Here is a 28,000-nt window from a genome sequence, read left to right as displayed (position 1 = left end):
GGGGGGGGGGGGGGGGATTCTTTCACTTACTAGGCTGCTTTTGATGTATTATAGCTTTTTTTTACTTGATGTTGTGTCTATCTGCTCTTTTTTTATATAAAAAAAATGTTTTTGTTTCTTTGGATTTTAGGTTCAGGTAAGGGCTTAAGCACGTTGGAGATGGATATGGTAGAGAGGTTAAACAGTGACCTGAGTGTATTCCAAGATCAGGTGACTCTGATTACAATGGCTTTGCCTTTGCTTTTTGTCTTGTAATGTAAGCTGCTACCACCAAATTGATATTGTGTTTATCATTTTTAATTTCAGGATACGATTAGCACTCGCCCTTTCTGTGGTAATGCTTTTTCTGCAAGTGCAAGTTCCTTTGGAGGTTAGATACTCTTTTTTTTTATTTTTTTTATCAGCTCTCTAATATTCTGCTCGTTGTTCGTTTTGGTGCAACTTGATTGTGGTTTTTAGAGATTATCATGTTCTTCAACCATATTGTTTCACCAGAGAGCTGCTTAATCTTTCTTATACAGAAGTCCACCTGCTTAATCTATTCCATTTTGTTATCTTTGTTTTGTTATATGCTTCTTCTAAGTGCAATAGGGGAAACATTGTCACATGCCCATGAAAATTCTTCACCACTTGTTTAATTCTGCTTCCTTCCCCATGTGACCAAGAATTGTGGATTTTATTGCTTCGTAGCTGTTATTGTAGTACTATTTTTGAGATATCCTTGTTGCTCATTAATGCCGTCATTTCTATGAAAATGCAGCTGATAATCCAAGGTCGTACCAACCACATACAGATGTTCCAAGCTTTGAAAATGTTTCTCCTGTGCGTAAATCACTTAATCTATGCTTTTCCATTCTACTTGATTTGATTTCTGATGTTGTTGATGTGTTCATTTATTTCCGGTTTCTTATTCAATTGATATAGGGAATGGTAAATGAAATGTTTTACCATGGTAATGGTGTACCATCAGATTTTCAGAGGTCTTCTCATTCTACCAGAAGAAATCAATCATCACTGCAGCGTTATGGTGACCTCTACTCTGATGATTCAAGACGTTTCGTTCCTTTTGACTCGTCAAATATTCGTAGTTCTCCGGAGTTTCACATGTTTAAGGCGAACTCTAGACATTTTGATAGGCATGCGAATGAAAGTAACAGTAGTGAGACTGATGATATGATGCGCTCTTGGGGAAATTTTGACTTCAGAAACAATAGATTTGGAGAACCTAGGGGTCTGGATCTCAACCCTCTCAGTGGAGAAAATATGTTTCTTCCAATGGCATCTACCAGAACATGTATGAAGCACCATGGTGCAGTGGACTTATCTGCAAATGATTTCGATATGGTTAGTTATTCTACTCACTACCTCTACAACTCAAGGGATTTTTCCTTGCATTCTTTGTACAGCTTAGTAATTAAGATTATTGGAACCTATACACCTTTAAATCTTTTGTTGTCCCCATTTTCCTGGATCTTAGTATATGTCTGACCTCTCTTAACGGAAAAATCCTAGCAAACTTCTATATAGATCTAATTGATGCAATGTACGCAGGGTCCACCGCATGGAGTTATGCATGATGCCTTTGAATCTGCTGCAAGCTTAAGTTACAGAGAGCAAGCTTATACTCAATGCAAAAGAAGCCCTTTCTCTGCTTCTTCTTCTAGCCCAACTTGGGAGTTTGATTATAACTTGCCACCTCTTTATGAGGCAAGAAGTGGAAGCTACAATGACTCCCAGATCCCTGCCATGCTTGATATGCCGACCGAGAGAAACAGAGGTCTTAGGGCATCCAGGCTAAATGGTAAAAGTGATACCACTTATGGTCGAGTTGATAGTTTTTGTCAACAAGATCTGCTCTCCCAGTTCAGGGACGCGAAGTTCTTTGTTATTAAGTCATATAGTGAGGATAATGTCCACAAGAGCATAAAGTATTGTGTTTGGGCAAGCACCAAAAATAGAAACAAAAAGTTGGATGCTGCCTATCGTGAAGCAAAGACAAAAGATGTGGCATGCCCAGTCTTTCTTTTGTTCTCGGTAAATCGCTTATTTTTCTTCATTACAAGTCAAAACTTGTTGGAAGCTATGAGTGTTGAGACAGAGAATTTTCTTGGAAGATATTTACACTTGCTTGTTTATTCAACATTGACATTGCATTGTCAGTCTTTTGTCCACCTAGATTGACATCTCATGATATATCTGTGTATCTATACTTCAACCCACTGCTGAGATGTTACTGTTAATGTTCTATTTTTGTCACTTTGGTTTTGATCTGAAACTCCTAATAGAAGAAGGGTATAAAAACTTAATTTCAGGTGAATGCCAGTGCACAGTTTTGTGGAGTGGCTGAGATGGTTGGACCGGTTGACTTCAACACAAGTGTGGAGTACTGGCAACAAGATAGATGGTCAGGACACTTCCCAGTCAGATGGCTTATCGTCAAAGATGTTCCCAACAGTCTCTTTCGCCACATCATAATTGAAAACAATGACAATAAGCCAGTCACTAACAGTAGAGACACCCAAGAGGTAAACTAAAATCTTCTGCATTCTTTTCTTATCGCTCAATTTCATGCTTTAATTATGCAAACAGATTTGACAATTGTGAATCGTATTTTCATTCCCAAAGTGCATTTATAATGAAAGTTTGCTGTTACTGCACACTAAGATTGATGCTTCTTTTGAAATTTATATCATATCATATACTCATATATGAGAGCAGTTATATCTCCACTCTATATGGATTGATCCAGAATGGATTTGAAATCAAAGACGCGTCTATCAAATATCATGAACATAGTTTTCAACTTTGAAGTTACTTTCAATACATTTGGCCAGACATTCAAATGATAAGATGTGAAATAGTTTTATCTTTTCTGTACCTGTAGGTGGGACTGGAACAAGGTATAGAGATGTTAAACATTTTCAGGAGCTGTGAGATGTATTCTTCGATTCTCGATGACTTTAGCTTCTACGAAGAGCGACAGAGAGCGATTCAAGACAGAAAAGCCATGCAACGTGCTGTTCTTGAATCGCTCGCACTTTCTGCAACCTCTGGTCCAACATATTCCACAAATTCTCCCCATGACGAATTTGTAAGGGAAATGTCCACGAGGTTTGCAGAGGCTTTGGCCTTACAAAACAAACCCAAATAGTTAATAAACCTCTCTTCTCTTTTAGGATTTGGATTGTCTGAGGTTTAAATAGACACTTCATTTTGTACAACTGATCACGGACGTAAGGAACATAGGTTGTAAGATAAATTCAAGGTCCTAACAATTGGCTTGTCTTGCTAACTATCCGAAAGTTTAGATTTTGTCAACAAAAAAGTGATTGACTAGTATCTTAAATGAATAATGAAATTGATAAATAAACGTAATAATAGATTAAGCTGGTCAAGTTTTGTGTTGAATAATCACAAAACAAGCTAACTTCTGTAGTTGATTTCAGTTTTATTATCGAAAAAAATGAAAAATCTTAAAACTAGTGAGCCGCCTAGGCGTAATAGGTAACACTAGGTAGCACATGATAGCTCCTGTTTGAACGTTGGACAAATTAAATTGCGTGGGGAAAGAGATCAAATTTAAAGTGGGAAGTTGACTCAAGGCAACAAATGTCCGAACAAAGAAATTAACACACTTGATAGATAGTTTTGAAAATTTGAAACAAAGTGGCAAAAACAATGGCACCAACCAACCACATTATAAAGAAAACATTATTACATCCCTAATGTCACATGTCTAGGCAAGGTAGAGACGAAGGAGACGGTGATCAAAGTGATGGCTAGAGCCAAGACGGCATGACCATCCCTTGTGGAAGATGATCCTCCCTTATCCGTGGACGTGACTGGAGTTGCTGGAGATTTACCCCCTGGCGCCACTGGTGCTGTTGATGATGTGGCATTGTTTGTGAATACGGCTGCGTCTGGCGAGCTCGGGGAAAGCCCTAGGAGCTCTGTTCATTTGTCCAACATTTTAACATTAGCCTCACTTAACAATGTCTATTAAACATGACTTCACTTTATGTTAGCTTTTTTTTATTTATTTACGTCTTCAAATCAGCTGTGGGGAAAGTTAGGTTATATCTATAAATGTGCTACGAATTAAATGAGATTCTCTATACAGTAAGTAATAGTGGCAACCCGCGGCACCTGTCACATTAAAGGGTATGTAGCGGATTATATGGTTACTGGTTCTCCCATATAATAAATAAGCTTATGAAAATAAATTTTTGTATAGGTAGGACAAATAAAATTAATTTACTAATTTGAAAAACTCATTAACAATAAAAAATCAAATCACCTTGGAATACTAAAACTTACGAAATCACGCACTCATGGTCATGGTTGTTTTATTTTAATTCTGTAATCATCAGACCCTAGAATCTCTATTTCTCTAAGTATAGCTTCAAAATCAGGAAAGGTAATTTGCATGTCCCGGTTTGATCCGCATTTAGATGGATGAAAGATAGCAATAACAGATTGAGATATGAAAACACGATATGAACTAGCTAGCTAGTAGGAAAATGAATTAAAGGAGGAGACGTACTTGGACAGTTGGCGATGCTAGCGTTTTGGATCTGACAAGAAGTTGGAAGCTGAATGAGTTTGTCTTCTTGAACACCAAGATCCTTCAAGGCTTGTCCTCCTGTCTTGGCTTGTTGTATCACGTAACACAAACACTTTGGATCTCTCTCTTTGATATCTTCCACAGCGTCACAACACTTCTTAGATGGAGTCGTTGCCTTCCCGGTCGCAAAGTCCAAGCACAAAGTCACCTTCGTAAAGTCCTGGCTGCATTTTTCAGCCAAATCTCCACCCGCTGGTGCCGCCGGTGCAGCCGCGGAGATGGAAGCAACGATCGTCATGGTGACTAGGAAGAGATTGAGATGAAGAGCTTTCATTATCATTTTTTACTTTCTGGTGCCTTACTGTTTTGCTGGTTGGGGTTTCTATCTCTCTGTGTATTTAAAAGCAATATGACTTTGAGGTGTGTGTTGTGAGTATTAAATGCCATTGTGGTGTGTAGTTGGGAGCTTAGACACCTATACATATTAACTTCAAGTCTTCAACGACGCTGATATAAGTATATTGACCTTACTTTTGTTTGCGTGTGATATTATTGACGCGAGAGTGTGAAATAACGAATGAATATATTATCAATGGAAAATGAAAATGCTGCATATTTTAGAGGTTTTTTTACACACAGTGATTTTGCCTGTAACTTAAATAAACAATGTAATACTTATAATAACGTGTTGCTAATACTAAATTTTAAGACATGCCCAATCTGTTGAAAATATGTGGTACAATGTAAAAAACATATACATTTCATTTACTTTTGCAATTTTGTGTTCACATGTTGCAATGTAAAAAACATATGCATGGTTATGTATATCTGCATTTGGAATTATCTACGTATAGAATAGTTTGCATAAATCATTTTGTTTTTCATATGGCTAAAAGTAATTTTACAATTAATTAATAGATTGAAATCCTAATTAACTAATTTGTGGGTCATTAATAAAGTTATCGGATGATGATACACTACAAGAAAACATTACCAGTTCTGACGAATTTTCCAACCGATATAATGGTCGGTTTAAATAACGACCATATTCCAACCGGTAAGCGACTCGAGAAAAAAATGGTCGGTAATCGGTAGGAAATTAACGACAGATTTATATGGTTGGAAATCGGTCGGAAATTACCGACGAAATTACCGACGAATATATTCGTTAGTAAAAGTCGACTGTTTTCCAACCAATTTCCGACCGATTTAAAACTTGGTCAATAAACGGTCAGTTTTAAACGACCGGATTAATCTTCGGTAAACGGCTATAAATTTCCTACCGATTTCCAACCAATATTTTACCGTTTGTGAATTGATCGGTAAACGGTCGAAATATGTTAACGTTACAATAGATCCATTGCAATAGATCCGTTAGTTACCGTTGTCACGTTCAAAATCGGTCGGAAATCGGTCGGTTACGTCCTGAAATTTGTATATAAATTGTGGACGTATGTTATGTCGTTTATTGTGAGAAAAAAAAATCCAAACACTTACAATATGGCTTTAAGAAATCAAAATCAAAGTGAGTGGATGTATAATACGCGGTACAATTCCAACACTGGGCTTTTGACGGATGAGTTTGCTAACGGACTAACCGAATTTATGGAGTTCGCCACTAATCAAGATATTTGCAAGAAAAAGGGTATGATGCTCTATCCATGTCCTTTTTGTGATAATAATAAATTTATAGATATAAATTTAGTGTGGAATCATTTGTATAGTTATGGGTTTAGACCAAATTACAAGGTGTGGTATTATCATGGAGAAGTAGATTTAGGGAATGTAGCTAGTACTAGTGCATCTGTTGAGGAACAATTAGAAGAACCTAGAGGCGGAAACATAGGTATGGTTCAAATGGTTAATGATTCATTTCGTGAATATATTCCCTCGTTTATAGAAGATAGAAACATAGGAGACGAACCGAATTTAGAAGCAAGGAGATTTTTTGATATGTTAGATGCAGCTAAGGTTCCGAGATATGATGGTTGTAGAGAGGGTCATTCCCCTTTGTGAGCTGCAACTAGGATGATGACCATAAAGACGGATTTTAATTTGTCTGAGGATTGTGTTGATGCGATAGCTGATTTTGTGAAATATTATTTACCAGAAGATAATCTATCACCGGCTAACTACTATGCAGTGGAGAAAATGGTGTCTGGTCTTGGTTTGTCATACCAAATGATTGATGTTTGCATTGATATCTGTATGATTTTCTGGAGGGCAGATGAGAACATGTCATCATGTAAATTTTGTCGCAAACCTCGTTATCAAGAAACCGGTGGGAGAGTACGAGTTCAGTATAAGCGTATGTGGTATTTGCTGTTAAGTGAAAGACTGAAAAGGTTATACCAATCTGATCGCACGGCAGCTAATATGAGGTGGCATGCAGAGCATTCTAACCAAGGAGATATTGCACATCCCTCAGATGCAGAGGCATGGAAACACTTTCAAGAAGTTTATCCGAGTTTTGCATATCCGAGAGCAGAAACGTCTACCTCGGATTAAGTACAGATGGTTTTAATCCATTTGGGAAGCATGGGAGACAATATTCATTGTGGCCAGTCATTTTAACACCTTACAATTTACCGCCATTTCTATGCATGAAACGAGAGTTTTTGTTCCTCACCATCCTTATTCCCGGGCCAGAACATCCAAAGCGATCTCTTGATGTATTCTTACAGGCATTGATTCAAGAGTTGAATGATTTATGGTTGCACCGTGTTGAAACTTACGATGTTTCATGTCAACAGAATTTTATGATGCATGCCGCGTTGATGAATTTTATGATGCATGCCGCGTTGATTTTGATCCGAAAAAAACTATATAGTTCCAGAAAAAAAACTAAACCATAAGTCATCCAATTATAATCAAACCTAAGTAACAAAGTAAATAACAAATAACAAACAACAACAACAAAAAGCGATGATAACATAATTGAATATTTTACTAAGGAAACCTCAAGTTATAAAGGAGCTTATAGTTCTGTATTGAGCATAAATAGATGATAAATGCAAAAGAAATAAGTTGATAGTGCAATTAATGAGAAGAGATAATGCAGAAAGAGGTAGAGCCGATCGACATCTCCCCATTTATATTGTATCTTTCCTTCTTGCATTTCATCGGGTCCTCCTCCTTAAGTTAGGTTCATTTCTAGCTAGTTTAATTAGAGTTTTTGTAGTAAAAATAAAAATATATATATATATACTTATATTTGTATTTAAAGTTTAAATTATAAGCATAGAGGAGAATGCAAATATGAACATATAAAGCTAAAGTACTCTTTAGCAGAAGAACAACAACAAAAAATCAACGTGGCCGAGATGAGTGCAAGGGATAGCACAACTTAGAAAAATTTGTTGAATAGTGATAAATGCTTCCATACTACAGAGCAATTGCTACGACGCGTTTAGGAATTAGTGAATTAGGTAAAGAGGCTACAGAACGTATATTCATAGGATTTAATGATAAAAGCCTGCCCAGCTGCTTCGTGCATGTTCTTGCGTTGCTGAATTTGTTACACAAGAAATATAATTGAGTTATGGAGTATATAATTCATAGAATAATGAATGGGCTATGTTCACTCACTCTTCATTTCACTGTATCTCAATATGCATGTGACTTTTGTTGGGTCTATTATATTATATCAATCAATCTCTCTCTTATTGGGACGCTAAATTCGTAAATCATGAAAATGACTCCTGGAAGTTAACAGTAATTACTACTCGTAATTTACAATTATAGCTATGCCATTTCAATATATATATTTTTAGAAAACTTTTATAATCCAAGGAAGACTTGAGGAATTTTGGTTGAATTCGAGGAACTGTTACAAAAAAAAAAAAAACAACAACAATTGTACATTAATAATTAATAAGCACCCTTAATTTCTTTTTAAAGCATTCCGTTTCTTTTTCACAAAGGCTTTAAGCTACTAGTACTACATACCATTACAGACCATTAGAGAAGCTGCTAAGCTAGCATTTTATCTAGTTTAAGCTAGCATTACATCAAAAAATCATTCCATCAACAAAAGCATGCTACTTCACATCAAAAAGTAGTCAAAAGAGCAGCTTCAAAGTCAGTACTACACCATCCATTGTTAAGGCTGCGTTCCGCATCAAAAAAGACAAAATACGCAGCTTCCTACCTGTGAAAATCATAACGAAAACAATGTTAATCAAAAACAAAAAGAAAAGGCATATGAACACTTAGAACCACAATCATACCTGTCATACTATGAAGAATCATTGAATAGTTTCCGTTGGATTCTGAAAATCTATAGAAGAAAACAGAGACAAGATATTAGTAAACTTATAGATATAAAAAGATTTGAAAGGATTACTAAACCTAGAGAAGTTAAACTTACCGAGAGACTCAAAGAATTCAACTTCTTCCAACATCTGGGCCAAGTTTGCTACGACTGCTTCTCCTTTATAAGAAGACTTTAACCATTGTTGGGTGCACAACAAAACCTCAACCATGTAAGGGATTAGAGAACTTCTGTAAGGATCCAAGACCCTCCCACTTGTACTGAAAGCCGATTCTGAAGCAACTGATGAGGCTTGAATGGCTAGAACATCTCTAGCCATTTCTGACAAGACCGGATACTTTGAGCTACTACGTCTCCACCAACTTAGAACATCATAAGCCATCCCCAACTTATTATCTACTATGGGCTCAGGTTTTTCTGCTAGATATTGTTATAACTCATTGAAGCTATCTGCATTACTCTTCAACCCAACCACCTTTCCGAATATTGCAAGTATCCCCTCACAACCATCTTCATCATCTAATAACTCAAAAACGTTAGACTGTGGCTGAGAAGCAGTGGTGTCTTCTATAGCTTCTGGTGTGCTCAGCTTATAGATGTAATGATCATACAGGTTCTTCATTACATCAGAAACTTTTGCATTGAGGTGCCGAGTCTCAATTGTGTCCTTACCATACAGCTGGTCGAAGCAGAGAGAAGCAAACTTCATCTTGTTTCGAGGATCAAAGACACTAGCCACAATAACCAGAGGATTCATGTTCTTCAACCCATCCCAATACTTATCAAATTTATCCCTCATTACATGAGCCTGCTTTCTGATCTCTGCATCAGGACTGGTACACTTACTCATCAGATTCCTCTCAATGTCCACAATCTCATTGTAGCACAAGGTGGAACTAACCGAATTGGAAGCAGAGAATATTAAAGTGCACTTATAGAAGATTTTGAGAAACTTTACCAACATTGCAATTTCATCCCAAGTCGAATGAGTTGGCGGTCCAACTCTTTTAGCCTTTGTTTTCTCATCATCTTCCTCAAAATAATCACAGTACAACTTGTCCTCAGCTTCCATCTTTTCAAAAGCCTTCCTTAGCTTCAAAGCAGAACTCAACATCAGATATGTTGAGTTCCAGCGTGTGCAAATATCCAATGGCAGACTCCCTCTACACATCTTACTAGTGTCACACCTCAATGCGAAAGACTTAAGCCTAGTGAACGATGACCGAACATACTTCACTGCATTTCTAACCGCAACAATATGATGATTTGCCTTCTTCAAACCATCTCCAACAATCAGATTGAGGATATGTGCACAGCAACACATATGTAGATAATCACCATCTCTAACTAATGCTTCTCCTCCTCTCAGCCTTAACTAATCCTTAAAAGCATCCAAAGCCTTGTCATTGTTCTTTGCATTATCAACTGTAACTGTGAAGACTTTCTCAATCCTCCAATAGTCTAAACAATCCATCAACTGGCCTGCAATGGTGTCTCCTTTATGATCAGTGATGACCTTGAAGCTTAGAATCCTCTTCTGCAATTCCCACTCAGTATTAATCCAGTGACCCATGATCACCATGTAGCTGTAAGAAGTAGTAGGACATGTCCATATATCCGTAGTTAGAGAAACCCTTTGTTTCTCTACACTGAACAAATTCTTCAAAGTTGCCTTCTCTTTTAGATACATCGCCACAATGTCTTTACTACAAGTCCTTCTGGAGAATGTCTTGTACAGCGGCAAAATATTGAAGCAGAACCGCTTCCATCCATCTGATTCTACAAATGAGAGTGGCAACTCATTGACGACTACCATCTCATTAACTGACTTTCTAAACAGCATCGGATCATACTTGATCACCTTCAAATTCCCATTGTTATCACCAGTTAGAACCTTCTGCTTTTCTTTTTCCACCCAATCCTTGTACTATTTGCATCTATTAATGTGACCTATCATTGGGCTAGTACCCACTGCTTTAGTATCACAACCAATCTCTGCTGCACAATACTTACAGTAGCTCTTATGAGTCTCTCCTTCCCTTTGTAGAAAATGTTCCCAAACAGGAGCTCTTTTTGCATACTTCTTTCATGGTTTGGGAGGCTTATCAGCAGCAGATGCAGGTCTTGGGCGTTTCTTCCCGGTTTGAACATCAACATTCGCAGTTGCATCTTCTTCTTGTTGTCCGGGTTGAACTGGACGCTCCTCGTTCTCATCAGTCATCTACAAATCAATTTAATGCTCGCATTAGCTTAGAATAATATTCATAAACAAAGTACATAGAAGATAAACCGGCATAAACCTAAACTGTCCCAAATCAAATCCTAACCTAAACTGTCCCAAATCGAATCATAACCTAAAATGTCCCGAATTAATAAACATATTGAAACTATATCATAAACAAAATACATACAAGATAAACCCTAAATTGCATATAGACCAATTGATGGAGACGAACCCCCTAAATTCCATACTGAAATTGGAACCCAAACCCTAAATTTTTTGATTCAAAAAATTTAGGGTTTCGGTTCCAATTTCTTTCTGAAATAGTTGCTAACGAATCGGAGATAGACCAATTGACAGAGACAAACAACTAAGGAACAAAACCCCCCAAATTTCATACTGAAATTGGAACTCAAACCCTAATTTTTTTTATCCAATCTCCTAAAAGGTTGCTAACGAATCGAACATATAGAAATTGACTACTAAAAACATCAAAAGATCACATACAAATTCACTATGAAGAACAACAAAAGAACTGACTTTTACAAACTTCTCAATCCGGGTTGTAGATCGTGAAAGACTGAGAAGATGAGGAAGTAGAACTCTCTAGAAGAAGAAGAAGATGAGTTGATGAAGAAAAATAGAGGATATTATGATTAGATTGGAAAAAAAGGATGAACTGCGGAGTCGATTTCAGAATCGCATGATGCCGACTACTTTGTCTCAGAAAGAAAGAAAAGAGAAAACTAGGGTTAATGGAGACGGTTAGGGACTTAGGGTTATATACTTCTGCGGGTTTTAGTAAACTGATCGGTCCGATTACCGAACCGAATCGAACCGAAATCCGATTAACCAATCTAATTGCACCGAACGGTTATGTTTTCTTTCTTCGGTTTGATCCGATAACCGAAATTCTTGGGTTGTCCGGTTCGGTTTGTCCGGTTTCCGCCGAACGTCGTTAACCAATACCACAAGCCATGAAAAATAAAATGGTTGAGTTTAACCAAAACAAAAATGTCTGCTAACAAAATGAACACCATTATCATTATAATAAAAATAAATAAATAAACAAACAAACAAATTAAAAAAAAAATTCTTAACCAAAATTTCTATTAATAATAAGGCTACCAATTACGATGATTACTTGTGATTCTAAAAAAAATTAGGGTGAAACACATCTAACCGAAATAAAGTAAATAGAAATAGAAATTAAACCATTAATTAAATTTAATTTGACACTTTGACAAAAAAAATTGATAAAAAAAACGTTGACGTAAAAGTTAACCACTGTATTATTTTACATTAGAATCAAAAGATCAGGAATAACAACAAAAAGAAATCTGGCAAAAATTTATTGTAATTTTTACTGTTTAACTAGTTTGTCTTTTTTTTTTTAATTAATTAATTAATATGGTATAAACTCATGTTTAAAACCAGATGGTAGATGAGCCCATATTTTGATTCTAAATTTTATAAATATTTGAATTTTCAAGTTGTAACATATAAAGTATAAGCCAATCTTCATATATAATTGTAAAAATATATGATTTTTATTAGGAATAAACTATATATAAAAGTGATAAATATTATAAATATATGCTTTTAATTTTTTTCCCGAAATTGGATATGACAGACGAAGGTTTATTTTATTATAACGTCTGCACGGCTCTGACAATAATCCAAATACTCTTCCCCATTAACATAAACTTTGTCTCATAACGCAAACTCTAGTAGACTATTTTACCCTTGATCCTCGTCTATTTCGCCCATTCAAAAGCTGTGGATCCCTACGTCCAAAATTTTTTTGCCTAGACATTTGTTCCCGAATCTTCATTTTTGTGCTCTCTTTGATCAATCTACACATCAACCGCAACTCGTCTCGAGCGTAAAAAATTTCTTTTTCAAGAGTGATATTTTAGATCCAATCATCATCACACTATCACAGAAACCCTGTGAATTAGTGAATATATATAGCTTTGTTATTCTCACATACAACAGCTCAAAACATATTTGCGAATTTCTTTATCAACAAGACAACAACCAGTACACATTCAATAAATATTCAAAAATTTGTTTAAGTTCTTGGACTAAAGACAGCCGCGTATTGCGTTCGTACGTAATATCATTACAGCTTAAAAAGACAATAATATTATTAAGTTGACAACTAATTGTTTCTCAAACTTACCATGCATATACCTTTAACATTCATTTCTAGCATTCACGTCGTAAAAAACCATTCTTAGTAGTAGATCATTCACCATAAATATTACATACAAATTAAATCTCAACTATGCGTTAAACATAGAATTATATTAACGTGTCAGAGTAGGGATCGATTTTTATCAATGAGGGTACCAAATGGCAAATGTCTACATATCCTTTCACCCTAAAAACAAGATGAAAACGTTACAATCATAAAACAAAGTGGGCAGGCTTCATACAGATATATACACATTAATATGACGACCTACCCATTATGATTATGGGAAAGCTTTAACTTTGAGTTGTCAAAAACAGTTAGAACGATCGCCTTTTAGGTAAGATTAGACTTCAGTGTTAATACTATTCATTAAATAAGCGAGGGAGATGTCTCTGTTTCATGATTGCTTTTAACCCTTCTTCTTCGCTTTCCCCACAAGAAACACAACCCCCTTAAACCCCTCTTTCCTCATCTACGTTCTTATTTCTCAAGTACCTCTCTATTTTTTCTTAATCTCTGTGTTCGGTGACAATGGATAACAATAACATAGAACCATCTTCTAGTAGAAACATCCAAGCCGAGACAGAAGCAAAGAAGGAGGAGAATAAAAAGATGAAGAAGGAATCAGTGTCATTGATGGGTTTGTTTAGCGCAGCAGATAAACTTGATTACTTTCTGATGTTGCTTGGTGGTTTAGGCGCCTGTGTTCATGGCGCTACGCTTCCGCTCTTCTTCGTCTTCTTCGGGAAAATGCTAGATTCTCTTGGAAATCTTTCTACAGATTCTAAAGCCATATCTTCTCATGTTTCAAAGGTTTCTTCAACAACGGCTATCAATGAAAAAAATCTTTTTTATTCTCTCAGTTGATTAATTACATAACAATTTGGTGCTTTGTCTTTTCAAGAATGCTCTGTACTTGGTCTACTTAGGATTGGTAAATCTGGTATCAGCTTGGATAGGTACGTTTCTATCTACGTTGATCTGTTTTATCAAATTATTACTAAGTTTTATCCCTTTTCGATGTTTCAAAATTGAAATGGTTTATTGGTAGGAGTTGCTTGTTGGATGCAAACAGGGGAAAGACAAACAGCGCGGTTGCGGATAAATTATCTCAAATCAATCTTAGCGAAAGACATTACTTTCTTTGATACAGAAGCTAGAGATTCAAATCTTATTTATCACATCTCAAGTGACGCAATCTTGGTTCAAGATGCTATTGGCGATAAGGTACTTTAATTTTCCTAATATATGGATTCATTCTAAGGTCAAAAAAAAGAATAATGTAACTGATGAAATGTTTTGTTCTGTTTCAGACAGACCATGTTTTGCGGTATTTATCTCAGTTCATTGCGGGATTTGTCATCGGTTTTTTGTCGGTATGGCAACTAACGCTGCTCACGTTAGCAGTGGTTCCATTAATAGCAATTGCAGGAGGAGGATATGCTATAATTATGTCCACAATCTCGGAGAAGAGTGAAGCTGCTTATGCTGATGCTGGAAAAGTCGCAGAAGAGGTTCAAAAAATAATTTCTTCGTTTAAGTGTTCTTATACACTAACTTCTACGTTAACGTGTATAAGAAGTTTTCACAACAAATATAACATAAAAATTTCAAGTTTAAACAAAAAATTTTAAGCAAACACAAATCAAGAACTTAATTTCTTCTTTTTTAATGAATTCTCTTTAACACTTGGGTTAATCCTAGAAAATACTCTCTATGGTGTCTTCAGGTCATGTCACAGGTGAGAACAGTGTATGCATTTGTAGGAGAAGAGAAAGCTGTAAAATCTTACTCAACCTCTCTAAAGAAAGCTCTGAAACTCGGTAAAAAGAGCGGTCTTGCTAAAGGCTTAGGAGTTGGATTAACATATAGCCTCTTGTTCTGTGCTTGGGCTTTACTTTTGTGGTATGCAAGTATTCTTGTACGTCACGGCAAAACCAACGGTGCAAAAGCGTTCACAACGATCCTCAATGTCATTTTCAGTGGATTGTAAGTTTAAAAAATCTGATTCTTTTGCTTGATATATCATAAAATTGAATTTCATTTTGTTGCACTTGCAGCGCCTTAGGTCAAGCCGCGCCTAGCTTATCCGTGATTGCCAAAGGCAGAGTCGCTGCTGCAAATATATTCAAAATGATAGGGAACAACAATCTTGAAAGTTCTGACAGATTAGACAATGGAGCAACATTGGAAAATGTAGCTGGGAGGATTGAGTTTCATCAAGTGTCTTTCGCATATCCTTCTAGACCAAACATGGTTTTTGAAAATCTTAGTTTCACAATACGTTCTGGCAAGACTTTTGCGTTTGTCGGTCCAAGTGGTTCAGGGAAAAGCACAATCATATCAATGGTGCAACGTTTCTATGAACCTAACTCAGGAGAGATTCTCTTGGATGGAAATGACATCAAGAGCCTGAAGCTTAAATGGTTGAGAGAACAAATGGGATTAGTGAGTCAAGAACCAGCATTATTCGCCACAACCATAGCTTCCAACATTCTTCTTGGTAAAGAGAGTGCAAGTATGGTTCAGATCATAGAAGCTGCTAAAGCAGCCAACGCAGATTCTTTCATTAAATCATTACCCAATGGTTACAGTACTCAGGTAAAGTATATGATTTTTCATAATCATATCTTCTCATATTTCTTCTTTATTTTATTATTCGTCAAACCATTCATATAGGTTGGAGAAGGAGGAACTCAGCTCTCAGGAGGACAAAAACAGAGGATTGCAATTGCTCGAGCGGTTCTAAGAAATCCAAAGATATTACTTTTAGATGAAGCAACAAGTGCTCTTGATGCCGAATCAGAGAAGATTGTTCAACAAGCACTTGACAGTGTCATGGAAAAAAGAACAACAATTGTCGTTGCACATAGATTATCCACCATTCGAAATGTTGACAAGATTGTTGTATTGAAAAATGGTCAGGTTATGGAAACAGGTAGCCACTCAGAGCTTATATCAAGAGGAGGAGATTACGCGGCTCTTGTGAATTGCCAAGAGACAGAACCTCAAGAAAACTCGAGATCAATAATGTCTGAAACATCTAGATCACAAGCTGGATCTTCTAGTTCAAGAAGAGTTTCTAGCTCAAGGAGGACTTCAAGCTTCAGGGGAGACCAAGAGAAGACCGAAAATGATTCAAATTCCAAAGATTTAAGCTCATCTTCGATGATATGGGAACTGATAAAGTTGAATGCTCCAGAATGGCCTTATGCATTACTTGGCTCAATTGGTGCAGTTCTTGCTGGAGCACAGACTCCATTGTTCTCTATGGGGATTGCTTATGTTCTGACTGCATTCTATTCGCCTCATCCTAACGTGATAAAACGTGACATAGAAAAGGTAGCTATTATCTTTGTTGTAGCTGGAATAGTAACAGCTCCTATATATCTCCTCCAACATTACTTCTACACACTTATGGGAGAGCGTCTTACGGCAAGGGTTCGCTTATCCTTGTTCTCAGGTAAACAAAATCAGCTTAAACATCCTTTGCTTTGGGTTCAGGTCGGTTCTTTGACTAATGTATATCATATCTTTAAATAATTGCAGCGATTCTTTCAAATGAGATTGGGTGGTTTGATTTGGATGAGAACAATACTGGCTCACTCACTTCAATCTTAGCTGCCGATGCAACTTTGGTGAGGAGTGCTCTAGCAGATCGCCTCTCGACAATAGTCCAAAATCTGTCTCTTACTGTCACAGCATTAGCACTTGCATTTTACTACAGTTGGCGTGTTGCAGCTGTTGTAACAGCTTGTTTCCCTCTTCTCATTGCCGCTTCACTTACAGAGGTAATTCAAAAATTCAAAGATCCTCTAAACCATATTATGAATCTTGAAACGGAATACGATTGAAATGTTATATGTTACAGCAACTATTTCTAAAAGGCTTTGGAGGAGACTACACAAGAGCTTATTCTAAAGCAACTTCAGTGGCCCGTGAAGCGATTGCAAATATAAGAACTGTCGCTGCGTTTGGTGTTGAAAAGCAAATCTCAGAACAGTTTACTAGTGAGCTAAGTAAGCCCACCAAGAATGCCTTTGTGAGAGGTCATATCTCTGGATTTGGATATGGTTTGTCTCAGTTCCTCGCGTTTTGTTCCTACGCTCTTGGTCTATGGTACGTATCGGTTTTGATTAAGCACAAGGAGACAAATTTTGGGGATAGTATCAAATCTTTCATGGTGCTGATCGTCACGGCTTTCTCAGTTTCGGAAACGCTTGCTTTGACTCCAGATATCGTGAAAGGCACGCAAGCACTAGGATCGGTTTTTAGGGTTTTACATAGAGAGACTAAGATAACTCCAAACAAGCTTAACTCACAATTGATCACTCAGATCAATGGAGATATAGAGTTTAGAAGCGTAAGCTTTGCGTATCCCACGAGACCTGAAATCACCATTTTCCAAAATCTAAACCTCCGAGTTTCAGCCGGAAAAAGTCTTGCGGTCGTAGGGCCTAGTGGTTCGGGAAAGAGCACGGTGATTGGACTGATCATGAGATTCTACGATCCTAACAACGGAAATCTCTGCATTGATGGGCAAGACATAAAAACCCTAAACCTACGTAGCTTGCGCAAAAAGATAGCGCTAGTCCAACAAGAACCAGCTCTGTTTTCAACGACAATATATGAGAACATCAAGTACGGAAAGGAAAACGCCTCAGAGGCAGAGATCATCGGAGCCGCAAAAGCCGCGAACGCACACGAGTTTATAACCAGGATGGAAGAAGGGTACAAGACGCACGTGGGTGATAAGGGAGCGCAGTTATCAGGTGGTCAGAAACAGAGAGTGGCTATCGCGAGGGCGGTTCTCAAGGATCCTTCAGTACTTCTCCTTGATGAGGCAACGAGTGCTTTGGATACAAGCTCGGAGAAACTGGTCCAAGAGGCACTAGACGAGCTGATGAAGGGACGAACCACAGTACTAGTGGCTCATAGGCTCTCGACCATAAGGAAAGCAGACACAATCGCTGTGTTGCATAGAGGAAGAGTTGTGGAGAAGGGAAGCCATAGTGAGCTTGTTTCCATACCTAATGGGTTTTATAAGCAATTAACGAGTCTTCAAGAAGTGGTGTGACTCATGATCGTTGAAGTTTCTTTTGGAGTTATGTCCGCAGAGAAAAAAATATCTGCGGAGTTATTTTATGATCGTTGACTCACATTTTGTTTTTTTCTCATACGATGGTTGAAGTCATGATCGTTGAATATTCTGTATCCAAAATTTGTTGTAAACTTTAAGTAAATATTTAAATAGCACAAACTGTATCTTATAATTGGTTACATAAAATGGGCTTTGCTTGAATATATATTTATGTAGAGAATATATATATTCTGCTTATTTCATAATCAATTTCTTTATGTTATACTATTTATAGACTTTTGTATGTACCTAATGCAATCCCAAGTTTTTTACTCATCGGCTATAATTTATCTTCACTAGCGTTCAGTAATATTGGTCGATAAAAATTAAAATTATGTACAGTGAAATTAAATAAATTAAACACTATAAAGGCCACTAAACTATTCTGAGTTATGATGTTATTTCAACAGCTGGAATGGAAGCATGACAAAATGTTGTTCACTCCCAAACTGTCAACGTGTTTGCGACGAACATAATTGTATCCATCAATAATGACATCTGTACATGAGTATCCCTCATAAACGACTCAACCGGCCAGTAAATCCAAAAATTAGTCTTGGACATTATACTCTTTTTTTTTTTTTTTTTTCATTTTGAGCTCAGAAACTGGGTGGATACAAAAACTTAACCAAAAAAAATACTGGTTCTTTGTTCTAGAATAGCGAACATTTGAATATTAAAGGTGAGCACAGTCCACAAATATAGTAGGAAAAAAATATGATCTTACCTCTTACAAGGAAACAACATTGAGAAGTGTTTAATTAGAATGCATGAAGTTGCTTAAACAATATCCCCTTTTCATAATAAAATATCTTTTGGCTAAATTATGATATGAAATTAAAAGATCAGATAACTAAATCCACAAAACTCATGTAATAAATAAGTTGTTAATCATAAGTTGACAACTTTCTCTCTCCTTTCTCTTTCCCTTTTCTCTAAAAACCAACTTTCAGTTTTAGGTTTTCTTGTCTCTCCGGTGTGTCCTTCCGGCGCCGGAGATGGCTTTCTATCCTCTTTTAGTTTTTCACTCTTCCTTCTGACATCTCTCTTCCCATCGGTAAGGAGGTCCTCCGTCTTGGTCTGGTCACTCGGGATGGTGGTTCTGGTGAGTCTGTTCGGCGCGTGAAGCGAAGATTCTGTTGGTGGTGACCGCTGGTGAAAGTTTTGGTGATGGTGCTTGAGGACGGCATCAAATCCGGAACCAGATCTGGCAGATCGGGTGTGGTTTCTTCGTGGGTCGTTCTTCTCATCCGGCGGTTCGTTGGCTCCAGATGAGTAGTGAGAGTTTTCTCATTCCAGTTGAGGCGGTTCTTTGCTTGGTGGTTTGGTGTTGTATGTCAGGTAAGGAGGGCGGCGCTTAATTTGCAGGCTTTGGATCTGCAAGAGGAAGGCAGAGGTGGGTAGATCTCTTCTCCGGCAACAGAGGTGTGGTTTGGTCTCCCAACCGATGCGACTGTGGCTTTTTTTGGCAGTTCGGGAAGCTCCTGATCAAGTCGCGGTGGCTCGCGGTGGAGTTTTCTCGGGGTTCAGCCGTCCAATCTGAGCTGCGTGTTGCGGCAGAAGTCGGCTGGGAGGCAGGAGGGTTGAGTTGCGCTGTCACGGTGGTTAACTGTGGAGTTTGACAGCTTCTAGGCTCTCGTGGGTTTTCCGGGATGTTGGACGGTGAATTGAACCACCATCGTCTGCAAACCGCCACGATACTTGCTTCCACCGGACCGGATTGAAGAGTTGTTACCTGAAGGAAGCGGTTGTCGTCGGAGTTAGAAGGGGGGTGTTCGATCTGAGTGAGTAGGTTGTTAGGAACGGGACCTGACTTCGCGGAACCTGTTATCGGTTGCCTGAACTGGTCGGAAAACTTGTAGCAGGTCCGGTGGTTTCACCGGAGAAGGAGAACTGACGGATCTGGGTTGCTTCCGTCAAGGGATTCGATCTGGTGAATCCGCTGCAACGCCGTCGATCTTGCAACCACCGGCGCTACAGTTCGAACAGCTGTCTCAGGTTGATCAGCAGGATCCGATCCTCCTTTCCGGCGAAGACACTTCGACGTTGTTTTTCTTCTTTTTGTATATGTTGGGTCTTTTGTATATAATATAAATCCAAGTACATTTGAGAAAACCCATTATATTTTAACATAATAAATTTTTAAAAAATAATAATTAAAAAAAAAAATTGTTAAACAAATTAACCGTGCTCCATCGATAAACCAGTAGATTGAATGATTACGTACCCAGTATATGTATTAGCACGAAAACAACTGAAACGGTAATGGAGTATGGACATTGGACAAAAAAAAAAAGAACGATCTTGTTATTATTATTAATCGTTATCTTTCCTAAACCAAAGTGGGCACGAAACCCCATACTCCAATAAAATAACATATGTCCGCAGATATTTTTTTTACTTTCAAAATTCGAATAATCCACAGTTACGTGTCTGGCTCATATCATCCACTTAAGCCAAAGCTACTTCAGTGGTCGGATATGAACACGTGTCATTTAACCAGACCATCTCCAAGAAATAATATCACAATTCCCTATTCAGTCCCCCGATGACCAATCCTCTTCACATTGCTATTTTTCTCATCCGAGGTCTCTCAACGACCAAAACCACAAAATCGAAACCAAACAAATAAAACTAAAAAAAAAATAAAGAAAAAAAGCTAAATCAGATCTGAGATCGAAATAAAAAGATGAATACGTTAATCCCATCGGAGAAACGATGGATCATCACCGGCGTTTTACTAGCTGGTTTAGTAGGCGGTGCTTTGCTCTTCACAAGCTTCATACGAGCCGCAGACGAGACTCTCTTCCTCTGCTCCACCGCGAGCGCCAAAAGCCGAGCCGTTGCCGCGGCTGCTGACTACGAAGCCACACCGATCCAGCTCCAAGCGATCGTCCACTACGCTACATCCACCGTCGTCCCGCAACAGAACATGGCCGAGATCTCGATCTCTTTCAACATCTTGAAAAAGCTAGCTCCTGCTAACTTCCTCGTGTTCGGTCTCGGCCGTGACTCGCTCATGTGGGCTTCTTTGAACCCGCGCGGCAAAACCTTGTTCCTGGAGGAAGATCTTGAATGGTTCCAGAAAGTGACCAAAGACTCTCCGTTCTTGCGTGCGCATCACGTGCGTNTCATCTCCAAGAAATAATATCACAATTCCCTATTCAGTCCCCCGATGACCAATCCTCTTCACATTGCTATTTTTCTCATCCGAGGTCTCTCAACGACCAAAACCACAAAATCGAAACCAAACAAATAAAACTAAAAAAAAAATAAAGAAAAAAAGCTAAATCAGATCTGAGATCGAAATAAAAAGATGAATACGTTAATCCCATCGGAGAAACGATGGATCATCACCGGCGTTTTACTAGCTGGTTTAGTAGGCGGTGCTTTGCTCTTCACAAGCTTCATACGAGCCGCAGACGAGACTCTCTTCCTCTGCTCCACCGCGAGCGCCAAAAGCCGAGCCGTTGCCGCGGCTGCTGAATACGAAGCCACACCGATCCAGCTTCAAGCGATCGTCCACTACGCTACATCCACCGTCGTCCCGCAACAGAACATGGCCGAGATCTCGATCTCTTTCAACATCTTGAAAAAGCTAGCTCCTGCTAACTTCCTCGTGTTCGGTCTCGGCCGTGACTCGCTCATGTGGGCTTCTTTGAATCCACGCGGCAAAACCTTGTTCTTGGAAGAAGATCTTGAATGGTTCCAGAAAGTGACCAAAGACTCTCCGTTCTTGCGTGCGCATCACGTGCGTTACAGGACGCAGCTCCAGCAAGCCGATTCGCTTCTACGCTCGTACAAGAAGGAGCCTAGCTGTTTCCCGGCGAAGTCTTATCTCCGGGGAAACGAGAAGTGCAAGCTCGCTCTCACGGGACTACCCGATGAGTTCTACGATACAGAGTGGGATCTGTTGATGGTCGATGCTCCTAAAGGTTACTTCGCTGAAGCTCCGGGAAGAATGGCGGCGATTTTCTCGGCGGCGGTTATGGCTAGGAACCGGAAGAAACCTGGAGTCACGCACGTGTTCTTGCACGACGTTAACCGGAGGGTGGAGAAGACTTTCGCCGAGGAGTTTTTATGCAGGAAGTACAGAGTCAACGCCGCCGGGAGGTTATGGCATTTCGCTATTCCTCCGGTGGCTGCGAACGCTACGGTTGACGCCGGTGATTATAGGTTTTGCTAAGATTGTGACACGTATCCCTCTTCCTTTTTTTTTTTTTTGCCTCTTTTGCCCTTTTTTACTTATTTGAGGAATCTTATTTACAACATAGGGTTCACTTATTATCTTGATTTAGTCCCGACAGTTTTGGATCTACATCTCATGTTTCGTTATTTTTAGTTACTGTGGGGTGTCCCACCGATTGCATCCGGCATTATATATGTATCACATTTTTATCATATATATATGGTAATAATTAGAGATTTATATATCTTGTAGGAAACTACAAAAAATCTAACTCGTTTTCAAGACTTTTAAATGCTTACTAGTTACTATAGTCTATATTTGAACTCTATATAGTAGTAGACTAGTAGTCCATGTGGTGAGGTGAGGTGGTGACTCAGACTTTTCTTCGTCTGACGTCTCGCACGAAAGGTATATATTGGATATTTGTTTCCGACGGGTATTTTTTTTTTGAGTCTTTTGCGATTTTACTATCTTTAAAAAGTAATGAAAAGGAAAATAAATATGACGACAAGAATCTCTCGTTAAATTGTGTGTCGAATTTTTTAAGCAGACCCCAAATGAATTTTCTCTTTTTAAAAAAATATACAAGTTGCGATGTGGACGTTTTACCAATATTATAGATCTCGCGGAAATACATACAAGTGGTGTCATCTAATATATATCTACTTTTAATAGTCTGTAGATTTTTAACGTTTACGTATAGACCCAAACAGTCACCATAATCTGTTTTCTTGTAACCAAAACCATGTACATTAATTTCTTTTTAGTTACAACTTTTGAATATACATTATTATTTATGAGTTTTCTAATATCTACTTATGTTAATAGGGTTTTATTACATAGCAAAGGAAAAAAAAATACTTATGTAGTAAGGGTAATACATTGGATGTGTGACATGTGTCTAATGTGTGGTATTATAGTTTAGAAATTAGAATTTAGAAAAGAAGTCTACTTATGTATATATTGTTTTTCTTTCAAAAATAAAGGAAAACATATTGACAATATGAAAAGACAAAAAAATTCAATGAAAATAATTTTACTCGATTGTTTAAAATGTGACTGGTGAGTAAGTATTTTTCTCTAATTTTTCTGGTGATTCTCAATTTATTCTATGTCCAATCTTTTACTCTAAACCACCAGACAAGTTTAACACATAAACCAATGCAATAATCTTTTATTTAGAACTATATAGCGGAGATAATTCCAAAACTCAAGCGGTGGATCTTTCACGCCACCCCCAGATCAGCGCCGGTATCAAGCTGTCTCGTAGTGATGCAGACTGACTACAGAGTCTACAGACTACAGGTATCTCATTCTCTAACCAGTCAATTTAATTACTCTTGACCTTACATTGGGATTTATCAAATTTTTACCCAAAAGTCAAGTATAAATCATTCACCTGGAAATTTTTACCACTGTTAAAGATTGTGGAAGCTAGCTCAATCCATGAAAATGTATGAATTTGTGGTAGTGGAGGTGGCGGAGGCTCGAAGCCTCAAGATTAGTTTCATAAATAAAACACACAGTTTCCAAAAGTCTTGGTTTGGTTATACAGGGAAATATACTTTTATTTTTGAATGTGAAAAGTCATATAAAACTGAAGTTTCTCTCAAGGAGACAATGGACCTGTAAACAGCGATACAACTGAACTTGTCTCGTCACGATTAAGCCTAAGGACAGGTATTTTTGACGCCTGGCTCTTTCTGTTTTCTCTCCTTATAGATGTGCCAAGTGCTGTGTAATTACTAGTATTGTTGAATCCTCCTGAATACATTCGGTTCATAGGACTTGTGCTGTTGCCATATCCACCATTGATGCTTCGATTTGTTATTCGGCGATTGCTGCTAGCTGGCCTTGCCATATAAAAGTTATCTGGCTCTGCCACTGCTTGTGGAATGATCATCTTCTTCATTTCCTGCATTTTTATTGTCAAACAGTTTCAAGTTATGATACATTTCATGATTTATTTTTAGGATTTATGAGAAGAAGACTAACCCTGAGTCTTTGCTTCTCCACCTCTTTTTCCTGCCTCAGATTATTGTATTCTTGTAACATTGAGACAAGAGGTACCTGAAGAAGTAACAGGTAAATTTCTTCTATCTAATTTAGAGTTTCTTATTGTGTTAATCCACAAAGGCATGAAGTTGCGTTTGTTACCTCATCGTACAAGAAGACTTTTTGTCTTTCTGCTTCCCAACTCTTAGTCTTGGCCAATATTGATTCCACTAATCCTGGTGGGAATATCATAGTATGGTTATTAGTTAGTGTGTGGTTTCCTTCTTAAATTGAGAAAAGGCATGTTCATGTCCAAATGTCATTAGTAGCTTTGTTAGTGTTGGATCCAAAGGAACTGCTTTATATATATTACCTGTGATTTTGCTGACTGTTATGCGTGCCCGTTCTGCTCTCCTTAGGTTTCTATGAGCGTTTCTACTTACTGAGTACCGGTTCTCGTCCTGTGACAATAAGTGTTTGTTGCATGAGTTAGACTACGGAGATAAAATGCAGCCACGTCGATAGAGAATATAGCGAAACCTGGTCATAGTCTTCTAGCCAGCGCTCTTCATCACGAGCTAACATCCACCTACCAACTTTTTCAATTATTCCTTTTCTACTTGCTGCTTCTTCCTTTTCCCTTGCTATCTTTTCATCCATGGTTGTGAGAAGGTCGACATGGTCAATCTCCCCTTTAAGATAAGAGTATGAAAACTCAGCAATGAGTTTGACATTTGTAATAAAGAGACACATAAGTTGCAGAAAGCTACAGTTTGTCTCACCAGAGTCTACAAGGTTTGTTATATTTCCCATTTCGGTTGATGGAGTCTCCATATGCGATATGTTGCATGTCTCCTCTAGTTCCTTTTGCTTCTTGAAGAAAAGTTCTTTGGTTCTGCTTGCTTTCAGTTGATCTAGTCTCTGGACTTCAGCCTCAGCCTTGGGAAAATTTTTGCACAAAAGAAACGTCAGTCAACATCATCTATCACTTGGTATGGATCCTTTCTACTACATACCTGCTGAATTATGTCCAATGTAATGCTGCCAGGAGCACACACGTCTGATGGTGCAAATGATAGTAAATCAATGACGTGAGAAAACTTTTGACGATCTTCATAAGATGCATCCATTAGATTCCAAAGATTGGATAAAGCTCTACCAAGATGGTGAAGCTGCCATTTGTAAGATGTCTTAGAAGGTTAGATAACAATATCTTGGTTCCACCTTTTCTTTCTTTGATAAATGTGTGTCTCTTTACTGGTTTGTGTTTCAGAGTAATTGTTAAGCTATGTTCCCCAAGATATGCTAGACAATAAAAATTGAAACATGTCTAATTAGCTTTAACCTTTTCAAGGCGCTTGTGCTTTTCTTCTTCGAGAGACACAACAGTGCCATTGAGCTTTTTTAAGATATCATCACTGATGTTTTTGGATATTCCATAGAGGTCGTTAAGGCTTGGATGAATCTTTGTTATAATCATTGATGCTTCTGTTCCCAATGTTGCTGATAGATCTCGAATGGCGCATATGTATATTTCAACCTTCTGTAGTCTCTCATTCTTGTGTGACAAAACAATCAAAGATAACATGATTGATAAGCCAAAACTGCCAGTTTAAGTAAAAAGCAAGGCATGTTCCCAAAATTGTATATTGCTAATGTACCTTCTCATCATTGAGTCTATGCAGTTCGTTCTGATATTCCTCGAGTTTCTTATCAGAAAGATCATTGTCATCTATGGTTATCTTTCTAGTAGAGTCTTCATATGTCAATCTACCTGCTATTTCTGCTGATATTTTCTGGATTTCCCCTTTGACAGTTCGGAACTGCTTCACTCTCTCGTCTTTCCTCAGCCTCATCTCACGCAGTGCAGGCGCTATAGAATCCAGCTGCTCTCTCAGTGTTCCTCCCTTTTTCTCTGGCTGTGTACAGAATTAAATGACAACAAAGTTATCTAGGAATTAGTCTTGGCTTTGGTTACTGAATAACCTTTGCTTCACATTGAATATTAAAGAATAGAAATTACCCTTCCAGGTACTGATCTTTCACCGAGGCACAAAAGAAAGTGAGTGAGTTCGGCTTCAGATTCTGCCAGCTCTTGATGTAGACGAGACCTCGAAACATTGGCCTGGTCAACTTTTCTCCGGTAAGCCTCTACACATTCCTGCTCTATATCAAGCAACACTTTCTCTCTCTCAAACTTATCTTCTCCAACTTCATCCCATATCATCTGTGTACAAAAACAATGACCATATCCATCTATCATAATACTCTTGTTACTTGAAAAAAAAAAAAAAAAAGCACCATTGAACAAACTTGCCTGTAACTCTCTGAGCAAATATCCGCAGGATGTATCTAACAGAGATGAGCTTCTCATTCCTATAGGTGTCTGAAGGGAACCCATCTTCAGATGGATGAATTCTCCAATGTTTTTTTTCTTTCTTTTTCACCTGGAAACTGAGTTATGAGAGTTTGTGCTATTGGTGCAGGTTTTGCTTTGAAGACAAGTGTGAAAGTGACACATACTCTGCTACAGAAGCTTCCAGTTTAAGTGAAGGCTCATCCGCATCTCCCTCCTCCTCCTTTGATTCTTCAGTTTTAGGTCTCTTTCTCTTTCTCTCTCTCAACTTCATCTGAATTTGGTAAAGTTTAGGAGTCGCTTTTGTGCTGATGCGTTTGCTTCTGCTGTATGAAAAGCCTGAGAGAGATGTTTTTATTTCTTTATATATGACATTCAAAACTTGATTCCTAAGCAAACCTCTAGTGCTAACTTTTTACTTATCTAGATCGACTGAGCGGTTCTTCACCATGTGGCTTCTTTCAAAGTAAACTTCTTGTTCTTACAAAGTAAAGATATAGAGATGCTTTCATTCTCATATGATTAATTTGATTTCATCAAGTAACTTGCCTTTCTTCATATAAAAATATCTGATTGTTACTACCACATTAATTTGGGTCTACACCAAGAAAAAGAACTTCGCAGTTTTTTATATTGTTGTATTAAACTTGTGAAAATTGATTTATGAAGGCTTCTTGCGACCATATTGACCAATAATTTTTTTTTTTGAGGTAAGGCGGGTGTCTTTAAAATATACTAGATCAACCTGTCCTTGCATAGCATACTAAGCTGTCCTTGCATATTTCTGTTTGTGTGAATGACATTAATAAAATTTAATTTTTCTTCGCCACCATTTTATAATTATATTTATCATTGACTACATCTGAGGTTTAAATTGTTACTCGTGTACAATATAATGACTTATTTGATACGTCTCTTGAATAAATAAGAAAAGGAGCTCTTCAACTAATTAACAAATACTAGTATAACTTCAATGAGTTTATATGTCTTCGGCGATCTGAAACTTAAGATCTATTGCTACTTCCATCGTCTTTTTTTTTTTTTTTTTTTTTTTTTTTTTTT

At 37.8% G+C, this 28,000-nt stretch overlaps 6 protein-coding genes and 2 long non-coding RNA genes across 9 annotated transcripts in view; 6 read left to right on the top strand and 2 right to left on the bottom strand.

Moving 5' to 3' along the window:
- LOC104741403 overlaps positions 1-3,292 on the top strand; it is a 3,973-nt gene extending 681 nt beyond the window's left edge. Inside the window, exons 2-8 of the mRNA XM_010462262.2 lie at positions 131-210; positions 307-370; positions 761-822; positions 925-1,344; positions 1,552-2,034; positions 2,313-2,525; positions 2,885-3,292. Of these exons, the coding sequence (XP_010460564.1) occupies positions 131-210; positions 307-370; positions 761-822; positions 925-1,344; positions 1,552-2,034; positions 2,313-2,525; positions 2,885-3,151 (1,589 nt within the window). The 3' untranslated portion in view covers positions 3,152-3,292. The remainder of the gene's footprint in view (positions 1-130; positions 211-306; positions 371-760; positions 823-924; positions 1,345-1,551; positions 2,035-2,312; positions 2,526-2,884) is intronic.
- Positions 3,557-4,979, bottom strand: LOC104741401 (non-specific lipid transfer protein GPI-anchored 1-like). The gene is made up of 2 exons (XM_010462261.2): positions 4,544-4,979; positions 3,557-3,950 (listed from the first exon to the last, which is right to left on the bottom strand). Exons 1-2 carry the CDS (start codon positions 4,902-4,904, stop codon positions 3,715-3,717), a joined length of 597 nt encoding a protein of 198 aa, XP_010460563.1. The 5' UTR covers positions 4,905-4,979; the 3' UTR covers positions 3,557-3,714.
- Positions 13,659-18,538, top strand: LOC104741400 (ABC transporter B family member 13-like). Of its 2 annotated transcripts, none has more exons than XM_010462260.2 (9): positions 13,659-14,071; positions 14,163-14,217; positions 14,334-14,485; positions 14,572-14,772; positions 14,988-15,247; positions 15,319-15,859; positions 15,938-16,721; positions 16,808-17,049; positions 17,130-18,538. In XM_010462260.2, the coding sequence occupies exons 1-9, from the start codon at positions 13,790-13,792 to the stop codon at positions 18,333-18,335; spliced, it is 3,723 nt and encodes a 1,240-aa protein (XP_010460562.1). In that variant the 5' UTR covers positions 13,659-13,789; the 3' UTR covers positions 18,336-18,538. The 2 variants fall into 2 exon arrangements, with proteins under 2 accessions (XP_010460562.1, XP_010460561.1); XM_010462259.2 differs by having other exon boundaries at positions 14,310-14,485.
- LOC109125050 (probable methyltransferase At1g27930) lies at positions 20,901-21,546 on the top strand. Its single transcript, XM_019235514.1, has one exon. It carries the CDS (start codon positions 21,088-21,090, stop codon positions 21,544-21,546), a length of 459 nt encoding a protein of 152 aa, XP_019091059.1. The 5' UTR covers positions 20,901-21,087.
- Positions 21,562-22,829, top strand: LOC104741399 (probable methyltransferase At1g27930). The gene has a single exon (XM_010462257.2). The coding sequence runs from the start codon at positions 21,715-21,717 to the stop codon at positions 22,582-22,584; it is 870 nt and encodes a 289-aa protein (XP_010460559.1). The 5' UTR covers positions 21,562-21,714; the 3' UTR covers positions 22,585-22,829.
- On the bottom strand, positions 24,059-27,184 carry LOC104741397 (65-kDa microtubule-associated protein 8). The gene is made up of 12 exons (XM_010462256.1): positions 27,106-27,184; positions 26,900-27,029; positions 26,606-26,809; positions 26,244-26,501; positions 25,928-26,140; positions 25,599-25,754; positions 25,365-25,521; positions 25,123-25,274; positions 24,956-25,043; positions 24,745-24,818; positions 24,583-24,657; positions 24,059-24,502 (listed from the first exon to the last, which is right to left on the bottom strand). Exons 2-12 carry the CDS (start codon positions 26,981-26,983, stop codon positions 24,197-24,199), a joined length of 1,767 nt encoding a protein of 588 aa, XP_010460558.1. The 5' UTR covers positions 26,984-27,029; positions 27,106-27,184; the 3' UTR covers positions 24,059-24,196.
- Positions 25,284-26,482, top strand: LOC104741396. Its single transcript, XR_760310.2, has 4 exons — positions 25,284-25,377; positions 25,492-25,549; positions 25,631-25,780; positions 26,399-26,482. It is a non-coding gene; the product is annotated as an uncharacterized LOC104741396 (long non-coding RNA).
- LOC104741398 lies at positions 26,523-27,364 on the top strand. The gene is made up of 2 exons (XR_760311.2): positions 26,523-26,725; positions 27,069-27,364. It is a non-coding gene; the product is annotated as an uncharacterized LOC104741398 (long non-coding RNA).

This window comes from Camelina sativa, chromosome 14 (assembly GCF_000633955.1).
Source record: "Camelina sativa cultivar DH55 chromosome 14, Cs, whole genome shotgun sequence".
Taxonomy (NCBI): domain Eukaryota; kingdom Viridiplantae; phylum Streptophyta; class Magnoliopsida; order Brassicales; family Brassicaceae; genus Camelina; species Camelina sativa.
The sequence above is the reverse complement of the archived record's forward strand: the minus strand, read 5'-3'. Positions and strand labels throughout refer to the sequence as shown.

Bases quoted from the DNA above. Each gene is read 5' to 3' on its own strand.
- LOC104741401 (XM_010462261.2), bottom strand. From the start codon at position 4,904: ATGATAATGAAAGCTCTTCATCTCAATCTCTTCCTAGTCACCATGACG. The intron at 3,951-4,543 runs GTACGTCTCCTC...ACAAATGAACAG, and splicing joins TAGCATCGCCAACTGTCCAA to AGCTCCTAGGGCTTTCCCCG.
- LOC104741400 (XM_010462259.2), top strand. From the start codon at position 13,790: ATGGATAACAATAACATAGAACCATCTTCTAGTAGAAACATCCAAGCC. The intron at 14,072-14,162 runs GTTTCTTCAACA...TGTCTTTTCAAG, and splicing joins TATCTTCTCATGTTTCAAAG to AATGCTCTGTACTTGGTCTA. The intron at 15,248-15,318 runs GTAAGTTTAAAA...TTGCACTTGCAG, and splicing joins AATGTCATTTTCAGTGGATT to CGCCTTAGGTCAAGCCGCGC.
- LOC104741399 (XM_010462257.2), top strand. From the start codon at position 21,715: ATGAATACGTTAATCCCATCGGAGAAACGATGGATCATCACCGGCGTT.
- LOC104741397 (XM_010462256.1), bottom strand. From the start codon at position 26,983: ATGGGTTCCCTTCAGACACCTATAGGAATGAGAAGCTCATCTCTGTTA. The intron at 26,810-26,899 runs GCAAGTTTGTTC...TTTTGTACACAG, and splicing joins ATTTGCTCAGAGAGTTACAG to ATGATATGGGATGAAGTTGG. The intron at 26,502-26,605 runs GTAATTTCTATT...TTCTGTACACAG, and splicing joins AAAGATCAGTACCTGGAAGG to CCAGAGAAAAAGGGAGGAAC.